General features: G+C 44.3%; 1 protein-coding gene across 2 annotated transcripts in view; it reads left to right on the plus strand.

Moving 5' to 3' along the window:
- Positions 1 to 19269, plus strand: part of LOC126187887 (UDP-N-acetylglucosamine transferase subunit ALG13 homolog) — a 38343-nt gene that overhangs the window by 5863 nt on the left and 13211 nt on the right. The window contains exon 1 of one of the 2 annotated variants that reach the window (XM_049929235.1): positions 12610 to 13012. The exons of the other annotated variant lie outside the window; for it this stretch is intronic. Coding sequence (XP_049785192.1) covers positions 12887 to 13012 — 126 coding nt within the window. The 5' untranslated portion in view covers positions 12610 to 12886. Of the gene's footprint in view, positions 1 to 12609; positions 13013 to 19269 lie in introns of those variants that run through there. 2 annotated transcript variants of the gene reach the window in all.

Here is a 19269-nt window from a genome sequence, read left to right on the forward strand (position 1 = left end):
CCTCACCTTCCACTAAGTCTAGTCACAAACGTAAGCATACTGAGTCTCAGCCACAGACGATTCTTCCATCGTTGCCACAGTTCCTTGTTGTTTCTCGGTCTGATGAAGGTCACGACTTCTCCACGGTCAACCCTTTCATTATTCAGAAAGGAGTCGACGCAATAGCAGGTCCTGTAAAGTCTTGTTCCAGATTACGGAATGGCACCCTGTTGTTAGAAACACACAGTGCCCTCCAGTCACAAAAATTGCTGCGTACTTCTCTGCTCCACACCTTCCCTGTCCGGGTGGAACCGCACCGTACCTTGAATTCCTCGCGTGGAGTCGTTTATACACGCTCCCTCGATGGATTGTCTGACGAAGAAATTCAGCACTATCTGTCTGACCAGGGCGTAACGGCAGTTCATAGAGTAATGAAACGGGTTGACACGAACATCATTCCAACCCGTACTGTCTTCTTGACATTTGACACAGTTCAACTCCCATCGAAAATCAAAGCAGGCTATGAGATAATTTCCGTTCGCCCTTACGTCCCAAACCCTACGCGTTGCTATCGATGTCAGCGGTTCAATCACACCAGCCAGTCCTGTTCCAATCAAGCCAAATGTGTTACGTGTGGCACGGATGCCCATGAGGGTGCTTGTCCACCTCCATCCCCTCGCTGCATCAACTGTATGGGTGACCACGCTGCTTCCTCTCGAGATTGCCCCGTTTTTAAGGATGAGAAGCTCATCCAGGAAATAAGGGTGAAGGAAAAGGTGTCGACCTTTGCTGCTCGAAAATTATTCGCCAGTCGCAAGCCCACCGTGCCTCAGACAGGAAAATACAGCACTGTCCTTGCTTCTCCTCGGCCAACAAAGGAGGCGGCCACGCAGACTTGCGACCTCACCTTTAGTACCACGGTCGTCAGATCGGCCAGCGCAAAGATCGCTCGTTCAACCTCACCACTTTCGCCTGCCCACTCTATGGCTCACCCTTCGTCGGGTTCTGCTACATCTCGAGCCCAAAAGTCGGACGCCAAGTCTTCGAAAAAAGAGCATACTCGTGAAGAGTTTTTACGGACCGCAGCTTCACAACCATCGGTTCCTCCTTCCTCTAAACAACATTCTTCCAAGAAGGCTACAAAGAAACCCAGTTCCTCTCCTTCTCCGCCAAGGCGTGCCCCCTCTACAGCACCACCTGGCGGAAATCGCCCTCGGCCATCTTCTGTGTCGCCGAGGCGCACTGCTGGTGGCCGGTCAACCGGCCGATCGCTGGTGGCAGGGACTGCTCCTGACCAACTTATGGATCAGGATCTTCTGCCTTCGGCTGAATGCCATTCCATGCTGTCGGTTGCTAGCTCCGAGCAGTCTTTGAGTTGACAGCAACTTTGGTCACATTCCTCCATTCTCTTTTCACCCCATGTCCATTATCCACTGGAATATCCGCGGCATTCGAGCCAATCGGGATGAATTGTCGGTCCTCTTACGCTCCTACTCGCCGGTCATCTTCTGTCTTCAGGAAACAAAGCTGCGTCCCCATGACCGCTTTGTTCTCCCTCACTTTCAGTCTGTCCGATATGATCTCCCCTCTGTTGAAGGCTCTCCAGCCCATGGAGGACTCATGATTCTTCTCCGTGATACTCTCCATTATCACCCAATCCCCTTAAACACTTCCTTCCAAGCTGTCGCCGTCCGTCTTTCACTTTCCGGATACACGTTCTCTCTTTGTACTGTATACATTCCATCGTCCACACCAATGGCACGAGCTGATCTCCTTCATCTTCTTGGTCAGCTTCCACCCCCCTATTTGCTGGTTGGGGACTTCAATGCCCACCACCCGCTTTGGGGATCTCCACACCCTTGTCCACGTGGCTCCGTATTGCTAGACGTCTTCCACCAAGCGGATCTAGTTTGCCTCAACACTGGGGTCCCCACATTTTTGTCTGCCTCCACGACAACCTTATCTCATTTGGACCTTGCGGTCGGTACTGTTCCGCTAGCTCGGCGCTTCGAATGGTTCGCCCTTGATGATACACACTCGAGTGACCACTTTCCATGTGTCCTCAGACTGCAGCCTCAACTGCCATATATGCGCCCGCGACGCTGGAAGTTTGCCCAAGCCGATTGGACACTTTTTTCGTCTCTCGCGACATTCGATGACCGTCGCTTTCCCAGCGTCGACGATGAGGTCACACACATTACCGACGTTATCCTTACAGCTGCGGAACGGTCAATACCACGCACCTCCGAATTGCCCCGGCGCTCCCCAGTTCCGTGGTGGAACGAGGCATGCCGTGACGCAATACGTGAGCGGCGACGTGCTCTTCGCATTTTCCGTCACCATCCTACTTTGGCCAACTGTATCCGCTATAAGCAGCTCCGTGCGCGATGCCGTCGCGTCATCCGCGATAGCAAGAAGGCAAGCTGGAAATTCTTTATTAGCTCATTTAACACCTTCACTCCCTCCTCGGAAGTTTGGAGTCGGCTTCGACGGTTCTCAGGCGCGCCTAGTTTCTCCCCGGTTTCTGGGCTCACTGTCGCGCATGATACCTTAGTGGACCCCGTCGCAATTTCTAACTCGTTGGGTCAGCACTTTGCTGAGATTTCGAGCTCTTCAAATTACCCGCCAGCGTTTCTCCCGAAGAAACGTGCAGCGGAAGTGCGACCTCTTGCTTTCTCCTCCCAAAATCACGAAAGCTACAATACTGTTTTCTCCATGCGGGAACTCCAACATGCCCTCTCATCTTCTCGCTCCTCCGCCCCAGGACCGGATGGTATCCATGTCCAAATGTTGCTGCATTTATCCACCCATAGTCTGCGTTACCTCCTTCGCCTTTATAATCGAATTTGGACCGGCAGCACCTTTCCCAGACGGTGGCGGGAAGCTATTGTCGTTCCCGTTCCGAAACCTGGAAAGGACAAACATCTCCCCTCTAGCTATCGCCCCATTTCTCTCACGAGTAGTGTCTGTAAGGTTTTGGAGCGTATGGTGAATTACCGTTTAGCTTGGTGGCTGGAATCCCGCAGCCTTTTAACACCAGTCCAATGCGGATTTCGGAAGCATCGTTCTGCAGTTGACCATCTTGTCGCTCTCTCCACTTATATCATGAACAATTTTCTCCGGCAACGCCAAACGGTAGCAATATTTTTTGATCTGGAGAGAGCATACGATACCTGTTGGAGGACAGGCATCCTCCGCACACTGTTCTCTTGGGGCTTTCGAGGCCGGCTGCCCCTTTTTCTTCGCGAATTTATGGCAGAGCGCACTTTTCGGGTGCGGGTGAACACTACTCTCTCCCGCACTTTCTCCCAAGAAAACGGGGTACCCCAGGGATCCGTGCTGAGTGTTGTACTGTTTGCCATCGCCATAAATCCAATTATGGATTGTCTCCCTCCTGATGTCTCGGGCTCCCTCTTTGTGGACGATTTTGCGATCTACTACAGCTCTCAACGGACCAGCCTTCTTGAACGACGTCTTCAAGGATGTCTCGATCGCCTCCACTCGTGGAGCATCGAAACTGGCTTCCGTTTTTCACCCAGTAAGACCGTTTGTGTCAATTTTTGGCGACGTAAGGAGTTTCTTCCGCCCTCCTTACATCTAGGTCCTGTCACCCTTCCGTTTTCAGACGTCGCTAAATTCTTGGGTCTTATGTTTGACAGAAAACTATGCTGGTCCTCCCACGTTTCCTATCTTTCGGCTCGCTGTCTGCGATCACTTAACACCCTCCGTGTCCTGAATGGTACCTCCTGGGGAGCGGACCGAGTGGTCCTTCTCCGCCTCTATCGCGCCTTAGTGCGCTCGAAATTGGATTATGGAAGCATAGTCTACTCCTCTGCTCGGCCGTCTATTCTTCGGCGTCTCGACTCTATCCACCACCGTGGATTACGTTTAGTGTCTGGAGCTTTCTACACTAGCCCTGTGGAAAGCCTTTATGCTGAGACTGCTGAACCTCCGCTGTCCAATCGGCGAGCAGTCCTCCTGAGTCGTTATGCTAGCCGTCTGTCTTCCATGCCTGCTAATCCAGCCCACGACCTTTTTTTCGACGCCTCCTTTGATGTAGGGTATGCAGGCCGCCCCTCCTCCCTACTACCCCCGGGAGTCCGCTTCCGTCAACTGCTCCATTCTCTTTCCTTCCGCTTTCCTAAAACCTTCTTGACAACTTGGGGTACGGCTCCGCCTTGGCTCCGTCCCCGGATCTGCCTGCTCCGTGACCTTTGTCAATTTCCCAAGGATGGTACCCCTACACTTGTTTATCGTCGGGCATTTGCTGCTCTATGTGCAGAAATGACGGACGCCACATTTATTTACACCGACGGCTCGAAAACATCGTTAGGTGTAGGGAGTGCCTATATTGTTGGCGACACCCCAAATCGCTTTCGGCTTCCCGACCAGTGTTCGGTTTATACTGCGGAGCTTTACGCTGTTCTCCAGGCTGTCCACTACATCCGCCGCCATCAGCGGATACAGTACGTTATCTGCTCAGATTCTCTCAGCTCTCTCCTCAGTCTCCAAGCTCTTTACCCTGTGCACCCTCTGGTCCACCGGATTCAGGACTGTCTGCGCTTGCTTCACCTGAGGGGCGTCTCGGTGGCGTTCCTCTGGCTCCCGGGACACGCTGGTATCTGTGGGAATGAGGCGGCCGATATGGCGGCCAAGGCTGCAGTCTCTCTTCCTCGGCCAGCTATTCAGTCGCTTCCCTTCACCGATATACGGAGCGGTTTATGTCGCCAAGTTGCTCATTTATGGCATGCGCATTGGTCGGCACTTCCCCGTAATAAATTGCGGGAAGTGAAAGCCCTTCCTTGCGCTTGGACCTCTTCCTCCCGAACGCGTCGTCGGGAGGAGGTAATTTTAGCTAGACTCCGGATAGGGCACTGTCGTTTTAGCCATCGACATCTTTTAAGCGGCGATCCTCCCCCACTCTGCCCCCACTGCTCTCAGCTGTGGACGGTAAGACACCTTTTAATTGAATGCCCCTATTTTAATCCGTTACGCTCCCGTCTGCAGCTGTCGCCTGATTTATCGTCGATTTTAGCAGATGACGCGCGCTCAGCCGACCGCGTTCTCCAGTTTATTAGTGACAGTGAAATGACGTCAGTCATTTGAAGCTTTTTTTGGGGACCACCACCCCCTTTCTGTAGCAGATTTTTAAGCATACTTCTATTTTTAGTTTCTCCAATTTTCTGACTTTGTTCCCATTGCTGCTGGTTTTCAATTTCGGTTTTTTACTGTCTTAAGTCACGGGCTGGGCGCTAATGACCATAGAAGTTTTGCGCCCTAAAACCACAAAAAAAAAAAAAAAAAAAAAAAAAAAAAAAAAAAGAAAAAACAGCATAGTGAACGCCTTATTGTGGCCAAGATAGACACAAAGCCCACGCCTACTACAGTAGTAAAAGTTTATATACCAACTAGCTCTGCAGATGTCGAAGAAATTGAAGAAATGTATGATGAGGTAAAAGAAATTATTCAGATAGTGAAGGGAGACGAAAATTTAATAGTCATGGGTGACTGGACTTCAAGAGTAGGAAAAGGGAGAGAAGGAAACATAGTAGGTAAATATGGCCTGGGGCTAAGAAATGAAAGATGAAACCGCCTGGTAGAATTTTGCACAGAGCATAACTTAATCATAGCTAAAACTTGGTTCAAGAATCATAAAAGAAAGTTGTATACATGGAAGAAACCTGGAGATACTGACAGGTTTCAGATAGGTTATATAATGGTAAGACAGAGATTTAGGAACCAGGTTTTAAATTGTAAGACATTTCCAGGGGCAGATGTGGACTCTGGCCACAATCTATTGGTTATGAACTGTAGATTAAAACTGAAGAAACTGCAAAAAGGTAGGAATTTAAGGAGATGGGACCTGGATAAACTGACTAAACCAGAGGTTGTACGGAGTATCGACAGGAAGTGCAAAATGGTGAAGCAGGGATGGCTAGAGGACAAATTTAAGGATGTAGAGGCTTATCTCACGAGGGGTAAGATAGATACTGCCTACAGGAAAATTAAAGAGACCTTTGGGGAAAAGAGAACCACTTGTATGAGTTTCAAGAGCTCAGATAGAAACACAATTCTAAGCAAAGAAGGGAAAGCAGAAAGGTGGAAGGAGTATATAGAGGGTCTATACAAGGGCGATGTACATGAGGGCAATATTATGGAAATGGAAGAGGATGTAGATGAAGATGAAATGGGAGATATGATACTGCGTGAAGAGTTTGACAGAGCACTGAAAGACCTAAGTCGAAACAAGGCCCCGGGAGTAGACAACATTCCATTAGAACTACTGACAGCCTTTGGAGAGCCAGTCCTGACAAATCTCTACCATCTGGTGAGCAAAATGTATGAGACATGCGAAATACCCTCAGACTTCAAGAAGAATATATTAATTCCAATCCCAAAGAAATCAGGTGTTGACAGATGTGAAAATTACCGAACTATCAGTTTAATAAGTCATGGCTGCAAAATACTAATGCGAATTCTTTACAGACAAATGGAAAAACTAGTAGAAACCGACCTCGAGGAAGATCAGTTTGGGTTCTGTAGAAATGTCGGAACATGTGAGGCAATACTGACCCTACGACTTATCTTAGAAGCTAGATTAAGAAAAGGCAAACCTACATTTCTAGCATTTGTAGACTTGGAGAAAGCTTTTGACAATGTTGACTGGAATACTCTCTTTCAAATTCTGAAGGTGGCAGGGGTAAAATACAGGGAGCGAAAGGCTATTAACAAATTGTACAGAAACCAGATGGCAGTTATAAGAGTCGAGAGGCATGAAAGGGAAGCAGTGGTTGGGAAGGGAGTGAGACAGGGTTGTAGCCTCTCCCCGATGTTATTCAATCTGTATATTGAGCAAGCAGCAAAGGAAACAAAAGAAAAATTCGTAGTAGGTACTAAAATCCATGGAGAAGAAATAAAAACTTTAAGTTTCGCCGATGACTTTGTAATTATGTCAGAGACAGCAAAGGACTTGGAAGAGCACTTGAACAGAATGGGCAGTGTCTTGAAAGGTTGATATAAGATTAACATCAACAAAAGCAAAACGAGGGTAATGGAATGTAGTCGAATTAAGTCGGGTGATGCTAAGGGAATTAGATTAGGAAATGAGACACTTACAGTAGTAAAGGAATTTTGCTATTTGGGGAGCAAAATAACTGATGATGGTCGAAGTAGAGAGGATATAAAATGTTGACTGGCAATGGCAAGGAAAGCGTTTCTGAAGAAGAGGAATTTGTTTATGTCGAGTATAGATTTAAGTGTCAGGAAGTCATTTCTGAAAGTATTTGTATGGAGTGTAGCCATGTATGAAAGTGAAACATGGACGATAAATAGTTTGGACAAGAAGAGAATAGAAGCTTTTGAAATGTGGTGCTACAGAAGAATGCTGAAGATTAGATGGGTAGATCACATAACTAATGAGGAGGTACTGAATAGAATTGGGGAGAAGAGGAGTTTGTGGCACAACTTAACTAGAAGAAGGGATCAGTTCATAAGACATCATGTTCTGAGGCATCAAGGAATCACCCATTTAGTATTGGAGGGCAGTGTGGAGGGTAAAAATCAGAGGCAGACCAAGAGATGAATACACCAAGTAGGTTCAGAAGGATGTAGGCTGCAGTACGTACTGGGAGATGAAGCATCTTGCACAGGATAGAGTATCATGGAGAGCTGCATCAAACCAGTCTTAGGACTGAAAGCCACAACAACAACAACAACAACAACAAAGCCTGCTAATTCATCTTGTTACACTGTTACAGTGATAATATACAAGCTTTCTTTCTTCATTTTCTACATCTCTTAGAGTTCAGATATGGTAACTACCATTCTGCTGAAATTTCCTCCACATACTGCATACATTCTATTAAACACATTGCTTAGATATTTATACAGACTACTTGGGCCATACCTCTCTAACACAATTTGCACATTTCCGGGTCCTGGTGATTTTACCACTTTCATTTGTGTAGCCACCTCCTGTCCCTCAATTTCATTGTTATTTTCTGTACCTCTTCACCATACTGGTTCTCTCTCATGTGCCATTTTATTTTCTTCTACTGTGTCCTTCTGTTGGCAGGGCTTTCAAATATTTCTCCCACTCTAACAGACTACCAATTGGCAGGTTTGGTCCATCTTTTACTTCTTTCCTCAGCCCTATAACTATTTTTCATGCTGCTCCTAATTCTGTGCCTCCGTGGCATCAGTTGCCAATGGTTCAGTGTACATTCTTAATACAACCTTTAAATTTGCATCAGTATGGACTAGTCCATAATTTTTTACCCCCTGAACCTGCACAGTTGTCAGCAGTTACCACATGGAATTTGAGGCCCATGCCATGACAATAGCTTGAAATTTTAGTAACCATTGGGTTATGACAGCATGAACAATTGTCTAAACATTTTGATCTGGTACACCCACAGTGGCCAAACATGTCAGGTTTGATTCATTTCTAGGCAATGGTATGACCCTAATAGCCTACTGCCTGGAGAGCAAACTCTAGGTGAGGCAACAGCTCTGTCCAGCACTTTCTGCAATCTTACATCTATATCTGTACTTGGCAGACCATTGTGTGGTATGTGGCAGAGGGCACATTGTTTACCACTGTCACTTGCCTCCTTTTCTGTTCTTTCATGAATGGTGTGGGGGATGATTGTTGGTAAGCCTCTGTGTGAGCTGTAATCATACCTTCATCACCTTTTCATGAGAGATACATAGGAGGAAGCACTATATTGATTGACTTTTCAAAGAATGTCTGCTTTTGAAAACCATGGCGTGATGCATGGCGCTTGTCATTTAACGTCTGTCTATGGAGTTGGGTCACCATCTCAGGGACACTTCCATGCTTCCTAAAACAACCTGTAATAAAACACACTGTTCTTCTGTGAATCTTCTCTATTCACTCTATCAATCATATCTGGTAAAGGTCTCAGACTGATGAGCAACATTAAAGCATTGCTCATACTGTCACTTTATGGGTACACCAAACTTTATGAGGATTCTTCCAACGGATCTGTCTGGCATCGGCCTTTTCAGTTATTATATTATGAAAAGGGAAGTTGCTACTCACCCTATGGTGGAGATGCTGAGTCACAGATATACACAATAAAAATACTGCAACAAATATAGTTTTCAGCCAGTAAGGCCTTCGTCAAAATTAGATGACAGACACATGCATACACACTCATGCGAACACAACTCACACACGCATGACTGCAGTCTCGGGCAACTGAGACCTCAGTTTTGTATTTGTCGCAGTCTTTTTATTGTGCCTATCTGTGACTCAGCATCTCTGCCATATGGTGAATAGCAACTTTCCTTTTAATAATGTTGTTACCTTCCAGCATGGATTTTCCATTGTTTTATTTTTACCTGTGATTAGTTTTATGTGGCTGTTCCACTTTAACTTGCTGTGTATATGTACTCCTGGATATTTAATTTACATGACTGCTTCCAGCAATTGTTCAGAAATTGTGTAATCGTACAATAATGGAGCTTTCTGCCGTTTTAGTGCAAAATGTTGCATATGTTTCTATTGAGGGTCAATTGCCAGTCCCTGCACCAAGTATTCCGACACAGTTTTCTTCTGTCGCTAGTTCGTTGTAGGCTATATAACAGCATCATCTGCAAAAACTTTTCAACCTAATCACATAACTGGTCTGATATTCTGTACACTCTTATTTTGTTTATTAGCCAACTGTATGGAACTGTACTGAATGCCATCTGAAAGCTGAGGAACACAGTATCGACATAGGCTTTTGCATCTACTGCCTTGTGCATCGTGGGGACAGACAGAGTGAGGTGGGTTTCACACAACTGCTCACAAAATCCACATTGATTCCTACAGAGCAGATTTTCACTCTGTAGATGTGTCTTAATACATTAGCATGAAACGTATTCTAAAATTCTGCAACAGATCGGTCAGTGATAGGCCTATACTATTGTGCATCTGTTCAGTGACTTGTCTGGAAAATGGGAATTATCTGTGGTTTTCTCCAATTATTAGGAATGCTTCAATCCTCAAGAGACCTATACATTGTTGCTAGAAGAGGAGCAACTTCTTTTGCATACTATGTGTAGAATCGTATTGGTAGCTTGTGAGGTCCAGCATTCTTTCCTCTGCTGTACAATTTCAGTTTCTTTTATATCTCACAGTAATTTATTCTGATATGTCATTGCAATTTTTATGTGACTATTTCAAGAAAAAACTGCAATACCAGTACAGTATTCCTCGGTGAAAGAATTTTCGAGAAAGGAAGTTGGTATTTTGGCCTTGTTTCAGTCACCCTCCGTTTCAGTGCCATTACAGTCACAGTGTGTCTGGACAAATGGCTTTGATTTGTTTATTGATTGAACATAAGACAAACACTTCATAGCATTTTTTGTCAGAATTTTACTTTCAAATTCTTGGAATGCTTCACCTGTAGGTCTCCTTGTGCTAATATTGGCCTTGTGGAGTTTTTATTTGTCTGTGAGGCTTTGATTTCATTTAAAAATCAGCAGTGAAGCTGTCTTTGCTTTTGGGGCAGCTTTCTAACATACTGGTTCATCCACAGGAGATCCTTCGCCTCCATTACAACTTTGCTCTGCAGATACCTGTTTAAGGCATATTGTACAATATTTTTGGACATTGTCCATTTATACTCAGCATTTTCCGTCTCAGAGAAGAATGTTTCGTGTTGATTTCTCAGGTAATCTGAAGTCCTTTTCTGGTGGCACTTACTTAGCAGTGACGTCTTCCTACCTTTCTTGACATTCCTATTTACAGTTGTTTTCAGTGATTGTATAATGGCCTTATGATCACTGGTTCCCTGTTCTTTGCTAACTGGGTTTAACACCGTGGTCATTAGTATTGACGGGCATGTGGTGATATTGATATTTCTCTATAGGAACTGTAAGTGCTGCTTTAGGTCTGTCTTCTGGTGCCACTTCTAGTTGGTGGTATGAAATTCTTGCACCGCCCCAGGTTGTCTAAAGCCTCTGTGGTGGTAGAGAATGGGTGTACATCAGCGGCTATGTGTTTGTTCATATTTAGGAATGGTAACTATAGATGCTGCAATGGACTCTAAGTTATGTCTGTAATTCCATTTGGGAATTAGTGATTTGCCTGTTACTCCACTACTGGTTTAAGATGGTTCAGAATACGGTATGTCTTCCTGTAAACTGGCTGTACATCCTTCCTGTAACTCTGATGCTGGATAACATGTATTGCTGGAAGTGGTCCTTTAGGATGGAATAATTCATCATAATCTCCTAGTAGCAAAGTCATTTTCGCCTGTTTCTTCTTTTCAGTAAATGTGACTCAATTTCCCATAAAAAAAACTTTGTCAGCAGCTTTCCCCACGTGTGGAACCCATAAATGCATCTAATTTCCCATCTCATCTTCATCTAGCACCTGCCAAATTTGCAATCAATGTCCCACAAGCTAAGCAAGCTCCAATTTCTCCAAAATTATCCATACTGACAGGGAATACTCTACATTGTTTATGCTTCTGAGCGTGTGACATACTGCGCGATACCAAGTGTTGTACCCTACTCAGTTTGTTACTGCACAAGAAACAGTGTGTCTGTTGGCAACTCATCCCAGTATCCATCCAGATTATCTGTGGAGTTTCTTCTGGAATCTTATCAGAGAAGTTGAGCTGGAGTGATTATGATCGCAGTTTAGTGATGGTGTTAAGGCAGCACCATGTTGCATCAATTTGGTATCCTCAGCTGTGGTGCCATGAGAAACAAAACCCTCGTCAAACTCCACAGTATGCTGCTTTAAGTCAACTATACCTGGATTTGAAGCCAGTAAATCCAACCCAAGTATAGAATTGCAGCTATTGCCTACCAAATCAAGTACTTGCATAAAAGCTGCAAGTTACGGTGGCCAAGGTAAATGTAATCCTTCCTGATGCCTATGAATTTACAACACTTCCACCTACTCCACTTAATGTAGACTGTGGTGGACACTTACAGACAAGCCCAAAGGACCTGTAACTAACAACTGAAATATGTGCTCCTGTATCTACTAAAAATAACTCCCTAATGGTTAGGCTGCCTGTCACTGTCGCTGTTCACTGCTGACTAGTGGCTATGTTTACTAGAAATTCTGCCTGGAGGTTCCAGCATTTCTGCATCCATTTAACCCACCCATGCCATGATGTGGTCTACTGTGCACTGACCATTGCTGTTCTGCACATTCTCTTGCTCTCGGTGGCACGACGGACAACAGTTCTCACACATTGGTGTTTTGCAGTCCTGTCATGTATCACTTGGCCAGTGGCAATAGTAGCACATCACTGTGGGTCCGATTATGTGGCCATGTGTCATGATTCTATTTCTGCCAGAGTGATGGTGGAAGTTATGGCTCCCTGCAGGATATCTGGGAAACATGTTGCAATTTCCTTAACATCTCTGCTAGTAATTCACTTAGAAATGCATCCACAGCACACTGTTTCACTTCTTGGACCACTGTCCAATCCACTTCTACATTCTCTGATATAAATAAAGTCTATATCTTTCTCATACTCCCCCATGCCTTGTCAAGCTATTATTAAATCCTTGCCAATAGTTACTAGTGATACTTTTTAACTGAAAGAATTCATATGATTTAGCTCCTCGTGACATAATAAATACAAATGGGATTCTCAAATAAAACTAGTGTTTCTTCACTAAGTTTCTCACCAAACAGTGCAACAAAAGAGGGCATAGTAAAGCCCATTAGGAGTCTAAGTGGACTAGTTAGCAATGGGATTGCCCTTCTGGGCTTCTTCTCAACTTATTTAGTATCACAGTCATACTGCAATTATCTGCATGCATCTGCACAAGCTGATGACAAGACCGCCTCTTGGAGCAAACTGCAAGGCTGCAGCTCAGCTCACTGGGTCTTAAGTTTGAGGACTGGCTAAACAAATAACCAGCGACTATGACAACTTCAATACATGGCAGTCCTTCAGATATAGTTTACAACAATGATGAGCCTAACAGTGGTCAAACTATAGACACCAAGATGTCCAATGGATTGCAAGTGGTCAGAACGCTTATCTTTTGGGTAAATATTAGCTTTAGCTTCAATTTGACTTCCAATAATTATGTAACAACCAAAGTTTGACTGTTATGTTATATTCCTCCGAAGACTGCGTGCAATATTTAGGCTTCATTTTACTGTACAGAATATGCCCCACTTTAGCAGTAAAAATTAATTTCTTTAGTTACAAGAAATTCGTGAACCATTCCAGCTTTGCACAAGTAGAGCTAAGTGTCAGTGACTGGACAGCTCATTTATAGTACGTAAATACTTTAGGAGAAAAGAAGACCACTCACTGAAAAGCAGAAGCGCTGAATCATTGACAGGCATACACAAAAAAGACAGAAAACTAGCTAGCTTTTGGAGTACATCCTTTCTTTCACAGAAAGAGGTGGTGCTAGCTGGACAGACAATGCCAGGCAATGCCAGGAGAGCAGTTCGGCAGATGGACTAAGGTGGGATGGGGGTTGTGTCAGGTATGGTAGTAATAGGGAGGTGCAGCTAGCTAGCAAGGGGAGGGGAGGGGTGGCAGGTGGAGGACATCGTGAGACTTTCAGCAAGAGAGTTCCCACCACTGTAGAAAGCCATCCACAGATGACCAGGTTGTATAGGAAGTGTTTTCTAGTGAGGTTGTTGTGGCAGCTGTCAAAATGCAGATACTGTTGGTGGTTAGTGGATTTCATATGGACAGAAATGTGGATGGAGCCATCAGGTGGAGGCCAACATCCAGGAAGGTGGCATATTGGTTGGAGGAGGAGCAGGTGAAGCAGATAGTAGACATGGTGTTGAGGTTGTGAAGGAATGAGGATAGGGTTTCTTGGCCCTGAGCCCAGATCCTGAAGATATCATCAGTGAACCAGAGAAGCAGTTTGGGGCTTTGGGAGCCTAGGGAGATTTCCTGTAGATGGCCCATAAAAAGATTGGCATAGGAGGTAGCCATGTGGATGACAGTGGCTGTACTGTGGATTTGTTCAGATATCTTTACCTCAAAGTAGATGTAGTTGTGTTGGAGGATATAGTTGGTAAGATGTATGAGAAATGAGATATTGGGTTTCGGGTTCGAAGGATATTGGGAGAGGTAGTGCTCAATAGCAGAAAGGCCATGGGCATGAGGGATGTTGCTGTATAGGGAGATGACAACAACAGTGAAGAGTAGGGTTACAGGAGGTAAGTGGGTTGGGATGGTGGAGAGTTGATGAAAACAGTGGTTCGTGTCTTTGATGTGAAAGTCTAGATTTCAGGCAATTGGTTGGAGGTGTTGGTCAACAAGAACAGAAACTCTTTTCAGTAGGAGCATAATAACCAGCTACGATGGGACATCCAGGACTGTTGGGTTTGTGGACTCTGGAGAGTGTGTAGGAGGTGGGTGTGTGGGATATTGTGTAGAGGAGGGAGATGGACTGGGGGAGAGATTCTGAAATGGACCTACAGATTTCAGTAGGGATTTGAGGTTATGATGGACTTCTGGGATGGTATGACTATAACAGAGTTTGTCAGTGGAGGAGTCAGACTGTTACCAGAAGCCTTCTGTCAGACAGTCACTGCAATTCTTCACAACAGCGGTGGAGCCTTTGACTGCAGGGGTGATGATTAGCTCAGGATCGGTTTTGAGGTTGTGTATTGCTATCCTTTCCTGTGCTGAAAGGTTAGTGTTCTTTGGAAGGGACCTGAGGAAGGATGGTGAGGCCAAGTTGAAGGTACGAAATTTCTGCAAGGTGACTTGTGGGTAATTGGGTGGGAGGAAGGGAGGTTCATGGTTGGGTGATGGTATGAACTTGGAAGAGGCAAGGTTCACTGTTGGGATTAGGTTGGCTATGATCAGATGGATTGGTGGAAAAGAACTGTTTCCGTTACAGGGATCAGGAGAAGGAGAGAAGGTCTGTGACAAGTCCAACATGGGTAAACTTGGGTGTGGGGCTAAACGTAAGGCCTTTGGATAGGACTGGAACTTCTGAGGGGCTGAGGTTTTCAGTGGAAAGATTAACAACAGTGATTCAGGTTCGTATGGGTTCTGGATTTCTTATGGTGTGGTGGGGTTTTGGAGGGTGTGGCAAATTGAAAAGTTCAGCTGAATAGAGTGTGGGTGCTATGAAGGGTTGATTAGGTGGATCATTGTGAGGGAATGGGTGTTGATGGGTAGTTGTGCTCCAAGACAGAGGTAGGATGTCAACGGGTTGATAATTTATGGAGATGGTGTTTAGAATGCTCTTCTATGTATTGAGAACAAGTTAGGATTCTACAGTAACAGTATCTTCCGGAAGGAACAGTGATGGTTCTGGGATGCCTGTACCATGGTGATGTTTTTCTATAGAATCAGGTTTGTGAGGGATAGGGATTGGTGGAATCTGAATATGTGAATGTTGTAGTCAAAGAAGGGGTGGGTTTCAGAAAAGGGATTATGGTTACGCCATCCTCTGCCTTAGACAGCATTTAAGGAACAGGGTATGGGACCGAATTTTAGGTAGGGATAGGGAAGTTTCCTGAACTGATGCAGTTAGATGGAGCAGGTGTCCATTTGGGTTGGGTGGTGCTAAGAAAATGAGGAATGTCAGGAGAAATGGACAAATGAAGGCGTTATGTGATTGTAATGGGAAATAGATAACAAAGAGTATGAGTTTGGGGAGTGAAAAGGGCAGAAGAAATTGTGCCGAGGGCAATAGGATGGTTCTGTGACATGAGGGCATTTGATCACGTGTGAATTATCAAGTGTGGGACACAAAAAGAAAAGATGTAAAATTCAGATGAGAGCAATGTGTGAGGAAGCCTGGGTGGATTCGGAGATGAAGTGTGATGGTTAGTTGCTGGAAAGTGTTATAACTGTGATACAGTGAAGAGGTAGTTGTTAGAAGAGTGAGTGATGTAGTCATAACAGCCACGAACAATGCTATAGGGTGTCACAAGAGGTGAGAGGGAAAATGTAGGACAAGGTGCTGATGGACAACACAGGAGAGACAAAGTAGTTATAAATTAGAAAATATTAGCAAAGAGTGGGCAGCACGAGCTTTAAGTTGGAAGGAAGCCACTAGGTGGTAATAATCGTTGGAAAGTTTCAGTATACACATCGAGCACCTCCTACTCAAGTCCTGTTGCAGGCTTATCCTACCCCATCAGATGCTGGGCCTCCTGTGATAGTAGCCTTGTAATATATCAACTTTGCTGCAATCACTGTACATCTTTTTATGTTGGTGTGACAACCATCCAGGTTTCCATCAGAATGAATGACTGTCACCAAACTGTGGACAGGAACTAAATAGAAAAGTCTGGCGACACAATGTGCAACTGAGCACAACTTGTTTGATTACAATGGCTGCTTAATGACCAGAACTGTGCAAATGGGAGTTATTCTTACAACACATCCTTCACTCCTGGCTTCATCTTGGCCTCAATCTCCATTAATCGACGGTCCCCATACCGGTAGCTTCCCCTTCCTCTGTCCTATAATGTTGTTGTTGTTGTTGTGGTCTTCAGTCCTGAGACTGGTTTGATGCAGCTCTCCATGCTACTCTATCCTGTGCAAGCTTCTTCATCTCCCAGTATCTACTGCAACCTACATCCTTCTGAATTTGCTTAGTGTATTCATCTCTTGGTCTCCCTCTACGATTTTTACCCTCCACACTGCCCTCCAATGCTAAATTTGTGATCCCTTGATGCCTCAAAACATGTCCTACCAACCGATCCCTTCTTCTAGTCAAGTTGTGCCACAAACTTCTCTTCTCCCCAATCCTATTCAATACCTCCTCATTAGTTACGTGATCTACCCACCTTATCTTCAGCATTCTTCTGTAGCACCACATTTCGAAAGCTTCTATTCACTTCTTGTCCAAACTAGTTATCGTCCATGTTTCACTTCCATACATGGCTACACTCCATACAAATACTTTCAGAAACGACTTCCTGACACCTAAATCTATGCTCGATGTTAACAAATTCCTCTTCTTGAGAAACGCTTTCCTTCCCATTGCCAGTCTACATTTTATATCCTCTCTACTTCGACCATCATCGGTTATTTTACTCCCTAAATAGCAAAACTGCTTTACTACTTTAAGTGTCTCATTTCCTAATCTAATTCCCTCAGCATCACCCGACTTAATTTGACTACATTCCATTATCCTCGTTTTGCTTTTGTTGATGTTCATCTTATATCCTCCTTTCAAGACACTGTCCATTCCGTTCAACTGCTCTTCCAAGTCCTTTGCTGTCTCTGACAGAATTACAATGTCATCGGCGAACCTCAAAGTTTTTACATCTTCTCCATGAATTTTAATACCTACTCCGTATTTTTCTTTTGTTTCCTTTACTGCTTGCTCAATATACAGATTGAATAACATCGGGGAGAGGCTACAACCCTGTCTTACTCCTTTCCCAACCACTGCTTCCCTTTCATGTCCCTCGACTCTTATAACTGCCATCTGGTTTCTGTACAAACTGTAAATAGCCTTTCGCTCCCTGTATTTTACCCCTGCCACCTTCAGAATTTGAAAGAGGGTATTCCAGTTAACATTGTCAAAAGCTTTCTCTACATCTACAAATGCTAGAAACGTAGGTTTGCCTTTTCTTAATCTTTCTTCTAAGATAAGTCGTAAGGTCAGTATTGCCTCACGTGTTCCAACATTTCTACGGAATCCAAACTGATCTTCCCCGAGGTCGGCTTCTACCAGTTTTTCCATTCGTCTGTAAAGAATTCGCGTAAGTATTTTGCAGCTGTGACTTATTAAACTGATAGTTCGGTAATTTTCACATCTGTCAACACCTGCTTTCTTTGGGATTGGAATTATTATATTCTTCTTGAAGTCTGAGGGTATTTCGCCTGTCTCATACATCGTGCTCACCAGATGGTAGAGTTTTTTCATGACTGGCTCTCCCGAGGCCATCAGTAGTTCAAATGGAATGTTGTCTACTCCCGGGGCCTTGTTTCGACTCAGGTCTTTCAGTGCTCTGTCAAACTCTTCACGCAGTATCTTATCTCCCATTTCGTCTTCATCTACATCCTCTTCCATTTCCATAATATTGTCCTCAAGTACATCACCCTTGTATAAACCCTCTATATACTCCTTCCACCTTTCTGCCTTCCCTTCTTTGCTTAGAACTGGATTGCCATCTGAGCTCTTGATATTCATACAAGTGGTTCTCTTCTCTCCAAAGGTCTCTTTAATTTTCCTGTAGGCAGTATCTATCTTACCCCTAGTGAGACAAGCCTCTACATCCTTACATTTGTCCTCCAGCCATCCCTGCTTAGCCATTTTGCACTTCCTGTCGATATCATTTTTGAGACGTTTGTATTCCTTTTTGCCTGCTTCATTTACTGCATTTTTATATTTTCTCCTTTCATCAATTAAATTCAATATTTCTTCTGTTACCCAAGGATTTCTATTAGCCCTCGTCTTTTTACCTACTTGATCCTCTGCTGCCTTCACTACTTCATCCCTCAGAGCTACCCATTCTTCTTCTACTGTATTTCTTTCCCCCATTCCTGTCAATTGTTCCCTTATGCTCTCCGTGAAACTCTCTACAACCTCTGGTTCTTTCAGTTTATCCAGGTCCCATCTCCTTAAATTCCCACCTTTTTGCAGTTTCTTCAGTTTCAATCTGCAGTTCATAACCAATAGATTGTGGTCAGAATCCACATCTGCCCCAGGAAATGTCTTGCAATTTAAAACCTGGTTGCTAAATCTCTGTCTTACCATTATATAATCTATCTGATACCTTTTAGTATCTCCAGGATTCTTCCAGGTATACAACCTTCTTTTATGATTCTTGAACCAAGTGTTGGCTATGATTAAGTTATGCTCTGTGCAAAATTCTACAAGGCGGCTTCCTCTTTCATTCCTTCCCCCCAATCCATATTCACCTACTATGTTTCCTTCTCTCCCTTTTCCTACTGACGAATTCCAGTCACCCATGACTATTAAATTTTCGTCTCCCTTCACTACCTGAATAATTTCTTTTATCTCGTCATACATTTCATCTATTTCTTCATCATCTGCAGAGGTAGTTGGCATATAAACTTGTACTACTGTAGTAGGCATGGGTTTTGTGTCTATCTTGGCCACCATAATGCGTTCACTATGCTGTTTGTAGTAGCTAACCCGCACTCCTATTTTTTTATTCATTATTAAACCTACTCCTGCATTACCCCTATTTGATTTTGTATTTATAACCCTGTAATCACCTGACCGAAAGTCTTGTTCCTCCTGCCACCGAACTTCACTAATTCCCACTATATCTAACTTTAACCTATCCATTTCCCTTTTTAAATTTTCTAACCTACCTGCCCGATTAAG

The sequence above is a fragment of the Schistocerca cancellata genome, chromosome 5 (assembly GCF_023864275.1).
Source record: "Schistocerca cancellata isolate TAMUIC-IGC-003103 chromosome 5, iqSchCanc2.1, whole genome shotgun sequence".
NCBI lineage: Eukaryota > Metazoa > Arthropoda > Insecta > Orthoptera > Acrididae > Schistocerca > Schistocerca cancellata.